At 42.2% G+C, this 14542-nt stretch overlaps 1 protein-coding gene across 2 annotated transcripts; it reads left to right on the top strand.

Moving 5' to 3' along the window:
* Positions 1–6: 6 nt before the first annotated feature.
* On the top strand, positions 7–12526 carry ankrd24 (ankyrin repeat domain 24). 2 transcript variants are annotated; one of them, XM_080876756.1, is made up of 23 exons: positions 7–138; positions 373–441; positions 2157–2287; positions 2725–2813; positions 2900–2964; positions 3094–3151; positions 3325–3395; positions 3475–3581; positions 4314–4486; positions 5122–5144; positions 5415–5507; positions 5862–5981; positions 6108–6227; positions 6354–6483; positions 6648–6826; positions 7470–7633; positions 8105–8883; positions 8986–9302; positions 9961–10194; positions 10657–10833; positions 10917–11078; positions 11364–11429; positions 12142–12526. In XM_080876756.1, the coding sequence occupies exons 2-23, from the start codon at positions 406–408 to the stop codon at positions 12208–12210; spliced, it is 3363 nt and encodes a 1120-aa protein (XP_080732882.1). In that variant the 5' UTR covers positions 7–138; positions 373–405; the 3' UTR covers positions 12211–12526. The 2 variants fall into 2 exon arrangements, with proteins under 2 accessions (XP_080732882.1, XP_080732883.1); XM_080876757.1 differs by lacking the exon at positions 5122–5144 and having other exon boundaries at positions 5434–5507.
* The last annotated feature ends 2016 nt before the right edge of the window (positions 12527–14542 follow it).

Below are 14542 nucleotides of genomic sequence, written 5' to 3' on the forward strand. Positions count from 1 at the left end.
GCAGTGCTGATTGGTTAATTTACGATTAGGGCGGGCGCATTCTTGCTGTCCGCCAGGCAGCAGTGACTTCAGTATTTTGCCGCGAGGAGCTCGTGGGACAGATGAAACCCTCACCTGGAGCTAGACGGTCGTCCACGGGTAGGCTGCACGTTTCTCCAGCTGTGTAATTGTGTGTCTGCATGAACTGCGTTAGTGTTGATGCTAGCCTGGTGGTGCATTCCCTATGTACTCCCCAAATTTTAGTACTAACCCTGTGGCTGGTCCACTGTTGAGAGCTGAGTAATGGGTAAATGAATCAAACCCTCCTTAAGACCCACTGAGAATTACACTAGCATTTTAACTTTAGCTCTTTTTTTTATTCTTACCTTGCAGTGCACCTGTTTAGACAAAGGCTGTCCAACCGTTATGAAAAGCCTGAAAGCAAAATTTAAAAAGATTGAGGTAAGAGCCATCTGTTGTGTGGCATCTTGAGTTTTACAGGTGGGTATGTTTTAAAGGAGCACACCTGTCTGATATGCTGCTTCAAGTTATTTGGTTTTTAAATGAATGTTAAGGTGTTGAACTGGACTGTGTTATGTAGTCATTTATACAGTCCCAGGTTGCTTTCTGTGTGTATGTGTAATGGGGGGCAGTGGGATTTGGTGTCACTGAGCAGCAGGAAGGCAGGACTGTCTCCAGACTGCAGCTGTAACCAGAGATCTCAGGTAGCCCTCAATTATTCACATGTACCTGCACACACACACATGCACACACAAATAGCTCCTATTATCCTGCTGTCATCCCTTTTCACATGAAAGCTGTTTAAAATGTTAACTTTACTTTTTAAATAAGAACCAACAGAGAATTATAGCAATCCTCTACACGATGCAGTGTGGTGTATTCAAACTGATAGGCTGCACTGAAAGTTGCTGGTTTATCTAACTAGACCTACTTGTGTTAGCATTTTCATGGTGGTGATGCTTTTAGAACAATTATAGGCTTTTCTTTGTGCTGTATCACCCTGACTTAGTGGCAATGAAGGTTACCTCTTTAGGTGAGACTGTGTGGACTATAACTTAACACTCCAAGAGGCCAGATAGGTAAAATTGCTAGTTCGGGCTGTCCTGTTTTTGTGGTTTGTACCTATTTGTGTTTGTGTCTTGCTTTTCTCCCGTTCCCTATAAATGACGTCCCAAACCTGCAGAGCAGCGTGCAGCTTGTCCAGCTCCCTTTTCCTGTTTTTGCTGAGTCCTCACATCGCACAGGCCCTACTCTGAAGCTGCAGAGGCACAGATCTGTGACGCTGACGCCAAGGGGTACTGTTGGAAGACCTGGCAAAAAAAAAAAAAACTAATGAAGAAAAGAAATGAGGTGGCTATAGAGAGGAAGGCACAAGAGAAAATGTTAGGTTAGAGAAAGGAGGGCAGTGAGGAAAGGAGGGAGAGTGTGTGTGGTGCAGTGGATAGACTGTTACGACTCTGCTAGCAGCTGGAGCAGGACGAAAGGATGCTGTTTTAAATGCGGAGAGGGAGGACAGAAAATAGCTGTGTTATGTGTAAGTGCGTCACAGTTTATGTGTGACAGTCCTTCGTTTTCACTGGAGGTATGATTTCACAAGAGCATAAATTCTCTGGTAGGTAGAGCTTTGCTGTGTTTTTGCTCTGACCTCTAAAGGGTAGCTTAAAGAAACTTAGGGGTAGCTGATTTTTTCTCTCGATCATTTGGAGTGTGTTTGTATTGTTATGAAGCCAGGTGGCAGTGTGTATTGTCTGATAGGAAACACTGCGGTGGCTTCGTATACTGTAGCTGTATTTAGTTGTGTGTGACACCCTGTTAGCAGCATGGATCCTCAACAGCCTGTTTATAGCCTGATGAAGAGGTTCTGTCCTTGTTTCAGCCTGCTACCGCTGCCAGTAGGTATCACATAGAAATATAAGTGATTTTTTTGCCTCCGTAGTTTATAATATTTCTGTATTTAAGTTATTTTGCATAAACTATAAAATTGTTGTGCTCTGTTGTCTTTACTGTGTTTTTCTTTTCTTTACTGGATCATTATCACTAGTTGTTGCCCATTCTAACTGCTCCATATTTCTCAGTCAACTGTTGTGTTGAATGGTAAAAGAAGTGGTACGGTATCAGTTTTCGTGGTGACCTGTTCTCTGTTTTGGCCCCCTCAGAGTCAGGACTGGAGTAAGAGTGATGAAAGGCTCTTGCAGGCTGTGGAGCAGAATGAACCCGATAAAGTCTCAGCTCTCATTGTCAAAAAAGGTCTCTGTCCTACCAAGCTGGATGCTGAGGGCAAGTCGGCGTAAGTTGAGTGCCTAAGTCTGCTGTGCCTTCAACCCTGTTGAAAATTTGTATCCAGGTAGTACCAGGAAGCCAACCAGTTCAAATGAACTCTACCATTTATGCCAAGAAGAGTGGTCAAATATCAGCTAGACCTGTGCCAGAAACTTACCAACAGTTACCAAAAAGTGCACCTTAGACAAAAACTCTGGAAAAAAAACTGTCCAAAGAAATCATTAAAAAACTTAAATTACAATCACATTCATGTCCATAATTAGGGAATGTCAATCTATGACCACAAGTGTAAATAAAAGTAACTAGAATCTTGAGCTGAAACTTAACTGATGAGAAGGATCACTAATTGTGACATTTTGCAATAGAAATGCAGAAATAAAAGCCATTTTTATTTTTATCCTCTCACCTGTAAGATGTGGTGGCATGTCCTGTTTCTCCTGACAGGCTTCACCTCTCTGTATCCCGAGGCCGGCTAGATTGTCTGGAGGTTATCATCTCTCATGGTGCAGACATCAGCGTCACCGATGGGGCTGGTGAGGGATTTTATTAAACAGAAACATAGTTGTATCCTGTAAGCCACTGGGCTGTTTATAAAATACATGTAACTGTCTGACTCCAGGCTTCAGCGCCCTTCATCTTGCAGCCAAAAATGGCCAGTCTGAGTGCTTAAAGAGGCTGTTACAGGTAAAAAAAAAACCCCAACAATGACACCATAGCTAATCAATTAATTATTGAAATCATTAATAAAAATAATGGCCATTATTTTAAATATTTATCCGGTTACCAATGATGCGTGCTTGTTTCCTCTAACAGGAACGAATGGCGGTAGACTGCACGGACAGCATTGGAAGGACACCGCTCCATCTTGCAGGTCGCTGTTACAGCATAAAATTATTACACCAGTTTATTTAATTCCATAACAGTTTGCTTATAACAAGATTTTATTGATCGTTCTGTTTAGAAATTCAGTTGAATTTAATCATGTCATTGCAAAACGCACTATATGCAAACTTTTAATTGCCTGAACGCTGGTTATACTCACAGCGGTCAGTGGTTGCATGTCCTGCACTGAGACCCTGTGGGACTTTAAAGCCAATCTGGATGCCCAGGACACTGTAAGTTTGACAATTTAGCTGTTTGGTTTGCTGTTTTTGCTGACCCAAAATAAATTTTATTTTTATTTATTTTTTTCAGGACGGGGCCACCCCTCTGATATTGGCAGCCCAGATGAGTAGAGTGGAACTGTGTGTCTTTCTATTGGGTCGAGGTGCAAATGCAAACATACAAGATAATCAAGGAAGGTAGTGAACTGTTATTGATAGTATCCCAAATATTGTTTTCCTTGCATGGCTTGGTGAGGCAGGGTATGACTGCTTGGGCCTTCATTTCCTGTTTCTTGAAATCATTATAGATGCAATGACTGAAGTGTCAAACAGGTTGGAATTTCACATCACTAGAAAGTGTCATGAAACCACTAGAACCCTCTAGCTAAGCTAGAACAAAAATAAAATCTCTTCAGGATTACTCCCACAGCAGTCTGGGTCTGCAGAAAGGATTCCCATAGAATTACTCCAGTAGTCGAGAGATTTGGAGGGATGCAGGTCAGGATCTCCAGCTGGGGCAACAGCTTTCGGGTTGGCTTTAGATGGCCCCTTGGAGAGGATTACTAGAGAACAGTCCTCGGGTTAAAATTAACAAGGGAAAAGACACAAATTTGACATAAAATGAAAAACTGCAGTATTTTCTGCTTCATATTGAGTATCCTGCAGTGTGTTTGTTTTTTGTTTTTCAAAACACATCCTGACTTTTATAACTGGAAACTTTGAACAAAATGAAACATTGCGCCTTTTTTTAGCATATTTTATTTTGCAATGATTGACATGCCAAACGAGATAACTCTGCACAATATGTAAGTGAAGGCCTGGAAAGAAATAAACATTCTCTAATACTTCTGTAGTTTCTTTTTGTATTGCATTCCTCATCGTAAGTATTTTTTTTATTGCCTTGTAATTATATATTGTGTGGGGTCACAGGTCTGCGTTGATGCTGGCCTGTGAGAGTGACAGCGTTGAGACTGTAGAGGCTCTGCTGAGAGGTGGGGCCAACACACAGCTGGTCGACGGCCTCGGACACAAAGCTACCGACTACAGCGTAACCACAGGCAACCAACGTATCATTGAGATGCTGCAGGATGGAGTACCTTCAGGTATGAGGCCCAAGTTTTCTTTCAGTAGTGTTTGCATTTGCTTTTGTTCTAAGATCTCAAAAGACCTGTCTCAGTAGTGCAGCTCAGATAATCAATCAAATTACTGAATGTTTGGGAATGGTGAAAACACAGCTACTCTGATCCCCACTGTAACACATGGTACACAGTGACTTTCCAGAGATAATCAGACCCAGAGTATGGTTTGAGTTGCTGTGATATTCCAGATCCAGACATTCTCATTGGCCTCCTTGGAAAACAACTGTAATAGAGGGAAGTGGATCAGAAGGACAGCTGGGCGTGATTGTAAAGTGGGGCATAAAAATGAAAAAGGCTGCTTCCGCTTTTATCTCTCAACAAAGACTTTGCTGATAGGTTACATGGAAAACAGATGTTTGACTTTTTTTGAGAAGATGAAGGAGGTAATTTGGTGTGCACATGATGCCTGACCACATCGGTTCATAATAATTTGAGAGATTTTCATAGATTTACTGCATAATACATGAATGGCACCCATGTAAACTGCATATTAGAAAGGGATTTCAGGGCATTGTCTGCATGTTTTTCTAGCTGTTTTCTGAGTCTCTGTGCAAGTGAGGTTTAAGTGCTTTAATGTTTCTTTCCCTATGCATACATAGTCTCTGAGGGCGCAGGGGAGGAGGTAATGTTGCATATTCTTGTGCTGCATCACTCCTTCCATAAATGAGATCATGGCTCACTTTGGCAATCATATTGTGCATGTTTTCCAATATGAGGTCATTGTTTTTTTCGTTTTGTTTTTTTTGTGCTGCTTTCTTTGTGTTGGCTTTCTTTCTCTTTAGTTGGCGACCTTTTGTCTCATCTTGATTTTCTCCATTTTTTCCCTTTTGTTTGTTTTTTAAGTTGAGTTTGATCTTTGCTTGCTTGTTATCACCCTCTCACCTCAATGCAGCCTTCTCAAACCCCCTCAGCCGCTTCATCAGTGCAAGGGGGGACTACCCCCCGCAAACGGAAAGCTCCTCCACCACCTCGGTCTCCTCTTCAGGTACTGTAAGAAACATGTTAGTGGGCACGAAACATTTCTCTGTTCAGTGTTGTCAGTATCTCCTGTACCCTAAACATGAAGTGATATTAGTTTAATAGTTGAGAAATGTTACACCTGAGATTTTCTTTTGATTGACTGTAGGAAATAAAAAGATGTGAATGAATTTTTAGTTTACAGCTCCACTTGGCACTCTGAAAGAATTGGCAGGTGTCCCTGTTTATACTAATTGTACCATCATTTCTTTGGTGAAATCTCTAAGCTACAACATTGCTTCTCAAGACATTAACTGGATTGTTTATTGATCTGTGTGATGTGATTCTCTTGATTATTTTTTTTCTGATCTCAAAAATGCAGGGTGTGCCACCTTCCCAAAAGTCCCAGAGTTCAGCTCCTCCTGCCCACTCTCCAGAGCCCCATCAGTCCCAGTCCCCACCTCCCTCTCCCCAGCCTCAAGAAACCCAGCAGTCACCCCAGGTTAGCACTGTAATGTTGGCTCTTATTTGGCTTTTAAGGGTTTCTTCCTTTATCTTAACATAAAAGGCAGACTATTGTTGGTTTAATTATTTTGTGTTGGGTTGTTTTTTGCTTGTTTTGTTTTAGGCTGAAGACGAGGAGGTGTTTGAGGAGATTCGGCGGCTGCGACTGGAGAGAGGCCGTCTGCTCCAGAAGATCAAAGCCTTGGAGCAGCAGCAGCAGAGTGCCCTCTCTGCCTTGGAGGAGGTACTGAACAAGAGTCTCCTTAATGCCTTGCGTGCATTCCCTTATTTTGTTTAAACCATGAGTGATTGAAATTGTACTTTCTGAATGCAACTGCAGTGGCCAATATTATGTGTGTTTGCTCACTAGCTTTCCCAACTAAAGAAACGTCTGGAGGAGGCAGAGGCAGAGAGGGACAAACTGCTTGAGGAACTGAAAGCAGTCCATGGTATTGGGGCGAGTGACTCTGAGGACCTGGATGAAATGCTGGACTTCCCAGGTATGCGATCCAAATATTTGTGACCGTTCCCGTCCCTAGCACAGAGCGTGCATGCACTTCATGCCGGTGTCATTGCTGTGCCACTTGGGTATTCTTACATCTTTCATGTCAGGGAGTCATGCTGATTTATTTTTGTCTTTGTTTCTTTTTAACTTTCGCTCTAGAAAAGCTGCTCTCCAAGCGCTCCAGAGCCTCCCCTGCTCAGGATGAGGCCTCTTCTCAAACGGACATTGACTCAGTCAGCCCCTCTCCTGCCCCTGCAGACCCAGGAGCTGTTGCTGAGCTGCATAAACAAATAGAGGAACTTACTTCCCAGAATGCTGAACTTGTTCTGAAAGTTCAGGTCAGGCAGCATAAATGCATAAATACACAGCTAATGCATAAGTACCTACTCTCACACATGCACAGACACCATTTTCATGCCTTCATTATGTTGGCTCATTAACAAAGATAAATTGGTAGTCAAAAGAGTATTAATTGGTTTCCTGGCAAGAGATGAAGATTCTGTTTCAAGAGTTGCTGAGTGTCCTTCATTCAAGCATTAGTCATGACCACTTAAACTTTGGGATGCTTCACTTTGGTGCACTAATGTACCCAGGCAGTTAGTTCATTTAGGTATAAATAGAACACAGCAACATCAGATGTAGACATGGAGGCATTTTGCAGGCGTTCTATGCTGACCGGTTCATGCTAGTTGAAGTTAATCAGAGCTTATTAGTGCTGATGGTTTTATGAAGCATTCTGTTATAGTGTGATTGTTCATTCCCCACTGGAAACATGAAAAGTCCAAACTCAATAAAGACTTAAATAAACTGAAGTAAAATTGAATTGAACTGGCAGTATATGCTCATGTGCTCACACTGTCACAAAAACGTGGTACTCTAACGACACTACCTGAATTTTCTGTGCACATTCTGTTGGGCTCACATATTGAAGCTAACTGAGTTTTTAATAAGCTGCTATAGTTTCACCTCTGTTGTGTACAGATGTTGGAGATGTTCGAGAAGGATGACACAGACATGCAGACCTCCAGTTCGGACTTTGTCCCTCTCGTTCAGTATGAAACCCTGAGAAAAGAGTATGAAACCCTTCAGGAGCGCTTCTCTCAGGCCCAGGCTTCAGCAGAGGCTTCAAGTGTGGAAGAGCAGCAGTAAGAATTTATTTGAAATACTACCACTTCAAACTAGAATCACAGGAAGAGTTCCCGTTCACTGGCTCTGGCCTTCATTCTAAAATGTGCTTGTTTACAAATTGAGTCCTCGTGACATAAGGCTTCATGACTGCTGTTGCATCATGTGTATTATTTTTCTTTGAAAAAATATAAAACCTCATCTGTGTTGCAGCTAAGCAACAAAACACTTCAATAATACACTGAGAAAGTGTTATCTAATTCTGAAGCAGTCACTCATTTACACCCTTGTTTGTTTAACAATAAGCTGTATGTCACTTGTTTTCATAAAGGCTAAATATTTATAATTGATTAGAATTTACGTTGGGTTTTTTTTGTTTTTTGTTTTTTGAGGACATCACCTTGTGTTGTTTTCTGTAATAACTAAACGTCTGACTCATATGAATATAGCATGTTTTCTTAATTTCACTTCAAGTCTCTGTTGTTTTGCAGTGATGATGAGCGCTCTCAGGGAGGAGCTGCAGATTCAGAGAATACAGAAGCTCTGAAGGAGAAGCTGCGTGAGCTGGAGGAGCAGTTGGCCTCTTCCAAATCTGAGCTGGAGGAGCTAAAGGAGCAGATGCGTGTCGGGGTGCTTTCTGTGGAGTGTGGTATAGGGGATATTGCTGCAGCAGGTGCTGGCGCTTCAGAGGAGGGCCTGAGCCAGGAGGCAGAGCAGCTGAGAGCCAGGGTGACAGAGTTGGAGGAGGAGCTTTCTAAAAGAACGGGTGAGGCTGGGGGTCAGAGCAATTCGGACAGTGACATAATCAAACAGCTGACAGAGAAAGTAAAGGAACTCCAGGCTGCTCTGGCCCAGAAGGAGTCTACAAAAGAGGAAGAGGAGAAAGAAGACAAAATAGAAGATACAGAAACAGTGAAGTGCCTACGTGACAACGTTGCTAAGTTGGAGGCAGCCCTGGCAGAGAGCAGGTTATCAGAAAAAGATAGAGGCGGAGCAGGAGATGGAGATCAGGTCCATCGCCTTCAGGAGCGTTTGCACGAGCTAGAGGGAGAACTGAGGAAATGTGTGCCCCGCTCGGAGCTGGAGGAGGTGCAGGTGAATCTGGGACTCCAGTGTGAGCAGCTGGCAAGGGAGAGGGCGGATGTGGCTAGAAGGCTCAACGATGCCCTCCTGGAGCTGGAGAGACTCAGACCTCCACCACACGGAGAAGAGGAAGATGAAGAAGAGGAGGAAGAGCATTCAGAGAGTTCAGAGCCCTCAGTCATATCAGGTACAACTGATAATGCAGTGTCATTTTGCATGAGTAGAAAACCATTGTATTTAGTTCACAGGTTGAGTTCATGTGTTATTATTTGTGCCTCTGTCCAATCAGAGCACTCCAGACGCACCTTAGCAGCAGTGAGAGAAGAACTTGAAGTAGCGAGGCAGGAAGCAGCTCAGGCTCTGGATTGTCTGTGCGCCGAGCGAGAGAGCCGGGCACAGGACGCCCTGCAGCTGAAGGACACGGTGCCACTTGCGAAACATAAAGAGGCGCTGTCGGCGGTGTCAGAACAACTTGCTCAGACACTGCAAGAGCTCCAGGAAGAAAAAACCCTTCGGGGCCATGCTGAGGAGCAGGCTGCCTCACTGGAGGCTAAACTGCAGGCCATGCAGGATGCCATTCCCAAAGAGGAGCATGAGAAAGTCAAGGTCAGCAGAAATGTACAAATATGATAATAACAGCTCAAAAGGTCAGTGATCAAAAGTAGCTGATAAGGCCGGGCTCTTCTTAAATATGTTAAATATAGACTCAGCAGAAGAAGCTTGTTGATAAATGGAAGGAAAACCATTTCCTCCACTTTTAAAGGACAGGTTCACATTTTTTCATCACCTTAACTCACGTGCACAATATACAGTAATAAGTTGCTGTAATTGTTCTGTAAAAAGCTAATTGTGAGTGAATCTGCCTGCAGTGAAAATTAATACATTTTATCTGAAGCATGAAACTTCAGGGCCTGAATGATGCCTCCATTTTTTCCTGAAAAATCTTTAATATTAAATACAACGAATTACAAAATGGGCATTTGCAGTTTCTTTAAATTGTTTATTGAGGTATGGAGAGAAGTAAGAGCTATGCACATGTGCTTTTAGTTGACTTCTCCTTCTGCTTTTAATTTTATTCAACCACAACTCTTAAGCAAACAGATCCCTTGTTAATGAACCTTGCCATCTTGCACATTATTAAATGGCATATGATAATAATAATAATAATACTGATATTGAATTTCCAAATTTTAGAAGTTTGTTTTAAATGCACACATGGTCAGACGGAATAAAACTCTTCAGTTAATCCTGGCTCGTCTCACAGGCAGAGCTCCAGCACGCCCTGCAGGAAAGTGAGAGCGGTGCAGCAGCAGCTCGGGATGCTCTGAGTGAGAAGGAGATGGAACTGAGAGAGCTGAAATCCCAGAAGGCTGCAGAACAGGGTCTGATTTCTAAGGAGGATCACGAGGCCCTTCGGCTCTCTTTGCAGGCTGAGATCAACGCCGTCACGGCCCGTTTCAACGATCTTACTCGTAAACACGAGAAGACCTGCACTGAGGTCTGTGTGTCTATGATATTATGTGAGACCTCAGATGTTATTGTTTTGCAACAGCAGCAGTAGCTGTGGGCCTTGATGCCCTCCTGCCTGCCTTTACATTATCCTACTCCATTACTTCTGTACTTTTTGCTGCAATGACCCATCTGAGTCATGTACTAAATTTGCTTGTGCACTACCAATTCAAAATATAACAAAACAGCAGGAAGCAATACAGCTATCCTACTAATTTAAGTTTTTATTATATATTTTTGCATTTAATTGATTTTAATTGCTGTAAAAAAATTAACTTCCCAAATGTGGGATAAATAAAGTACATCTAATCTCATTTTAGGGACACTCCAAATTGAATTTTCCTTCACATCTGCTGTTGCATTTAAATAATAAACTAAACGGCTAAATGCAGAGATTTTTTTTTTTATTAAGAGGCAGGATGAGACTGTTGGTATTATCTGTCTACTGCAGGTATTCCAGGTACAAAGGGAGGCACTCTTTAACAAGAGTGAGCGGCAGGTCGCAGAGTCGCAGCTCGCCACAGTTCAAAAACAACTTGCTGAACTACAAGCCCAGTCAACCCATATCCAGGAACTCCACAAAGACATCCAGGAATCGCAGAGCCTCGTGAAAGAGAAGGACCGCAAGGTGAGATGCTAGCTGTTCATGAAGTTCACGGCTGCTCTTGAAGAACAAGGTTGTGAAAAGTGATGTGTTCAATATGTGTGCAGATAACAGAGCTGTCAAAGGAGGTGTTCCGACTGAAAGAGGCCCTGGGGGCTCTCTCGCCTCCTCTCGGAATCACCTCTTCCTCCTCATCAACCCATCATGGTAACCCTGGACAGCAAATGGCTCTGCAGAATAGGATTGCCATCCTCACTCAACAGCTCCAGGTGATCTATTAGATTCAAAGTGAAAATGTACTCATAAGTCTGGACGAATAAAAAGGTTTTGAGTGGTTTTTCATTCTAAATGTTTGGATAGATATAATTGATCTGAGGCCAGCAGGGAGCTTATTCAAATGAACACAACCACAATAACTGAAGTCAGCTTTTAGTGCACTTGGATCTAATTCTGGGAACAGTTAAAAGATCTACACTTGATGACTGGAAAGGCCTGACTGGGTTGTAGACAGATTTGTACTGTAATATGATAATGATATTGTCCTTTTTTTGCAGGATTGGGAGAGAAAGCACAAAAAAGTGGTGACTGTATACCGCTCACACTTACTGGCAGCTGTGCAGGTCAGTTCAGTGCACTCATATGCACAACAATTAGGACTGAAATGGAAATTTGTTGAGGATTTGTTTGTGTGTCTGTGTCTACTTTGGATCACACAACAGCAGTCTTTGTATAATTACATCAGGTGCGTACACATTGTTGACCCTGTTGTTCTGACTTTTTAACCCTCAGCTGTAAAAGACAGAGTACTGTAGTCATCCTGCCAGGCAGGCAACGCTAACACACACGTTTATGAGTGTGATAACTCCAGAATGATGCAACATAGGAGTTTCAAACTGATACAAAGGTGTATCTACTATAAATCTCGGACAAATTTAGATCTCAGTGACCTTGACCTCAAGGTCAATGTCAAATTGATACCAAAGGTATATCTAATAGGAGCCTGAGGGGTACCACTGGCTGCCGCCTGTATTTTTCAGTTGATTTATCTAGATCACAGTGATTTTTAGTGTTCAGTTCATTGTTCATTTGTTATTACCTTTTGGCGTGCTAGCTATAATTTATTGTTCTATGTTGTTGAGCTGGCTGCATAGTTGCTTACCTTTAATGCTTTTAGCAGGTAGGAATTGTCTTCTTGATGCCTCTCTTAAAATGGGACAGTTATTGTAATGTTTAGTTGGTGACATTGTTTTTCTGGAAATACAAGTATCTTGGACTGCTATTTGCAGTATCGGTTACCTTTCATTTCAAGATGGCATCATCGTCTGTCAACAGGGTCGCATGGATGAAGAGGTGCAGCATTTGCTACTCCAGATCCTGAAGATGACACACGAGGGGCAATGAAATTTAGAGCATCTGCAAGTTTCTCTCAGCTCCAGTCCCCTCTACAGGGCAGCATAGCAGCTCTATCACAGCAGCCTGTGGGACCAGTACCCAGTATAAAGCCAAATACAACTGATCTGTGGTCAGGTATAGCTGCATGCTTGTAATGTAGTAACCCAAACAACCGATAGAAAAATGGAACATGGAGTGCCTTTATTGTGTAGTATGTGAGGAGTTTATGAAAGCAGAATGTGAATGTGACAGAGTGAATATTTAGACGATACCAGATGCATTGATTTGTTTTTTTTTTATATAATAGTTTTAATTAAAAAAAGAAGATAAATTCTCTGCGGTTCACTGTGTTCTTTTTAAAGTGATCCATCAAAGAGTGTCGGTTGACTGACTCTGGGCTTAACTGTGAACCCGATACATTAGCACACAAATATAGGATCCATTCCAGTAACTATACTATGGAGTGTGCGAGAAAAATGCATAGTAATATGTCAAATGCGTATTTAAAACACTAAGGGTCCTTATTTTACAGTATGTAAGCCAGCATGCTGTTCTGGCCATCCTGATCCATGACCCTCTGCAGCAGCTATACACATACATTAAGGAAGCTAGAGACACAATATTTGAACCAACTAATATGCCTGAAATACGTGCATACAACCATTTATACTTTGTGAGGATAAAAACACGGTGTAAACAACTTTCAGCTGCTTCCTTACTCACAAAAAGTTGTACTGCATTTTTGATCATCCGATGCCGTTCCTAACACAACCCCAGTGGGATTTGTGCCCTATTAGGTGGGATCTAAACATGGATCTTTTGCTTGTTGGTTAGATGGTTAAACTTATGCTCACAAATGACAACCCACCTTTTTTTAATACATTTTATTAACAAAAGGTCAGTCAGTTAATCATAGAAGAAAAGGTCCAGGAAATTCCTGAGGGGAGATACAAAAGAATGACAATGATCTGGATCTCGCAAAAAAACTGTTGAAGTTTACCTCATCTTTATGTGCATTTATGAGGCTAAGAACAAAGGAGGGCCTGATTAAACTTAAGTAGCCAAGAACAGAGAGGGGGAAAAGGGCAGAAAGCAGACAAAATAATTTTAAAGTATTACAGTGTCAAAACTGGGAATGAAACGCTGTGGAGCAAAAAAAAAAACCCAGCAAGTCAGTAAAATGTACAGACAGGGAATAAGGACAATAAAGTGATGCACTTCCCTGAGCTGGGAAAAATTAAGCTCCTTCTTTAACATGTCTATGACTGACCTCTGACTTAAAAACTCTGAGGGACACACATATAAGACGATAACATTTAAGACCATCATAGACAGTATTACTCATTCACCCCAAAACAAGAGCAGCTTCCATTACTGTTTACATGTACACAACTTTGAATCATCCTGAAGTTTGTTCATTTACTCATTGGCGTGGCAAGAAAACTGTTCTTTTGCAACAAGAGCATAAATGCACATTATATACACGCTGACACAAACGCCTGTCAGTGTAGTTATTAAGGCACTGAAGTGGGGGAGGCTGGGGAGAACGGGCATGGCTATACTGAGCATTAATGCGGAGGAGTTTTTACCACACATGACTTCCTAAAATAATGAACAGCCCTTACAAACAGCACAAATAGCAGATTTAATAGCAAATGTGATCAAACTTCTCAGTCAGGACAATGTATCGATCTCCACTGCACTGATAAATACACTAAAGCCACATTAAAAGCATCCATTGTGTAGATCCCGCTTGTTCCACCTAAACGGCTCTGACCGATCGGTGCAGCGACAGGTGATGTTTTGGGGTGCGCCGTGTTGTCTGGCTCTTTGCATGGAGTCGGTGCAGTGGATTGGCTTGTTCTGGCCCATCTTGTGGCCGAAAACAGAACCTGCAGGGAGGCGGGCTGTTTCAACAGCTTGCACTGTTTGTCATGTTCTGCAACTGTTCCTGAGGAAAGCACTTGAGGTTGCTGTTACTTGGAACTTGTTTATGTGGTTGATGTCTCGAGATAGCTTCCACTTGAATGCCAGGACCCAATGTTTCCCAGGTAAATCAGTGATGTGCGCTTCACCTGTCAGTGGTTTTAATGTTGGGGCTAATCGGTGTATCATGATTATGCTTTTTTTTGATGCATGTGAGGCTTAAAATAGCTCAGAGAAACAATAAAGGCTTTGTGGCTGTTATAAATTCAGATACTGCAGACCTTGAACATGAGCATTTAACAGTCTTTACATTCTAAACAGTTGCAGAATTTTCATTTCCTGCATTTGTACCGAGATGAACTACTGGACGAACTGGACATCTTGTTTTGAATTTTTTGGTGCACCAGAAAATTAG

This window comes from Rhamphochromis sp. 'chilingali' (genome assembly GCF_963969265.1).
Source record: "Rhamphochromis sp. 'chilingali' genome assembly, chromosome: 3".
Taxonomy (NCBI): Eukaryota; Metazoa; Chordata; class Actinopteri; order Cichliformes; family Cichlidae; genus Rhamphochromis; species Rhamphochromis sp. 'chilingali'.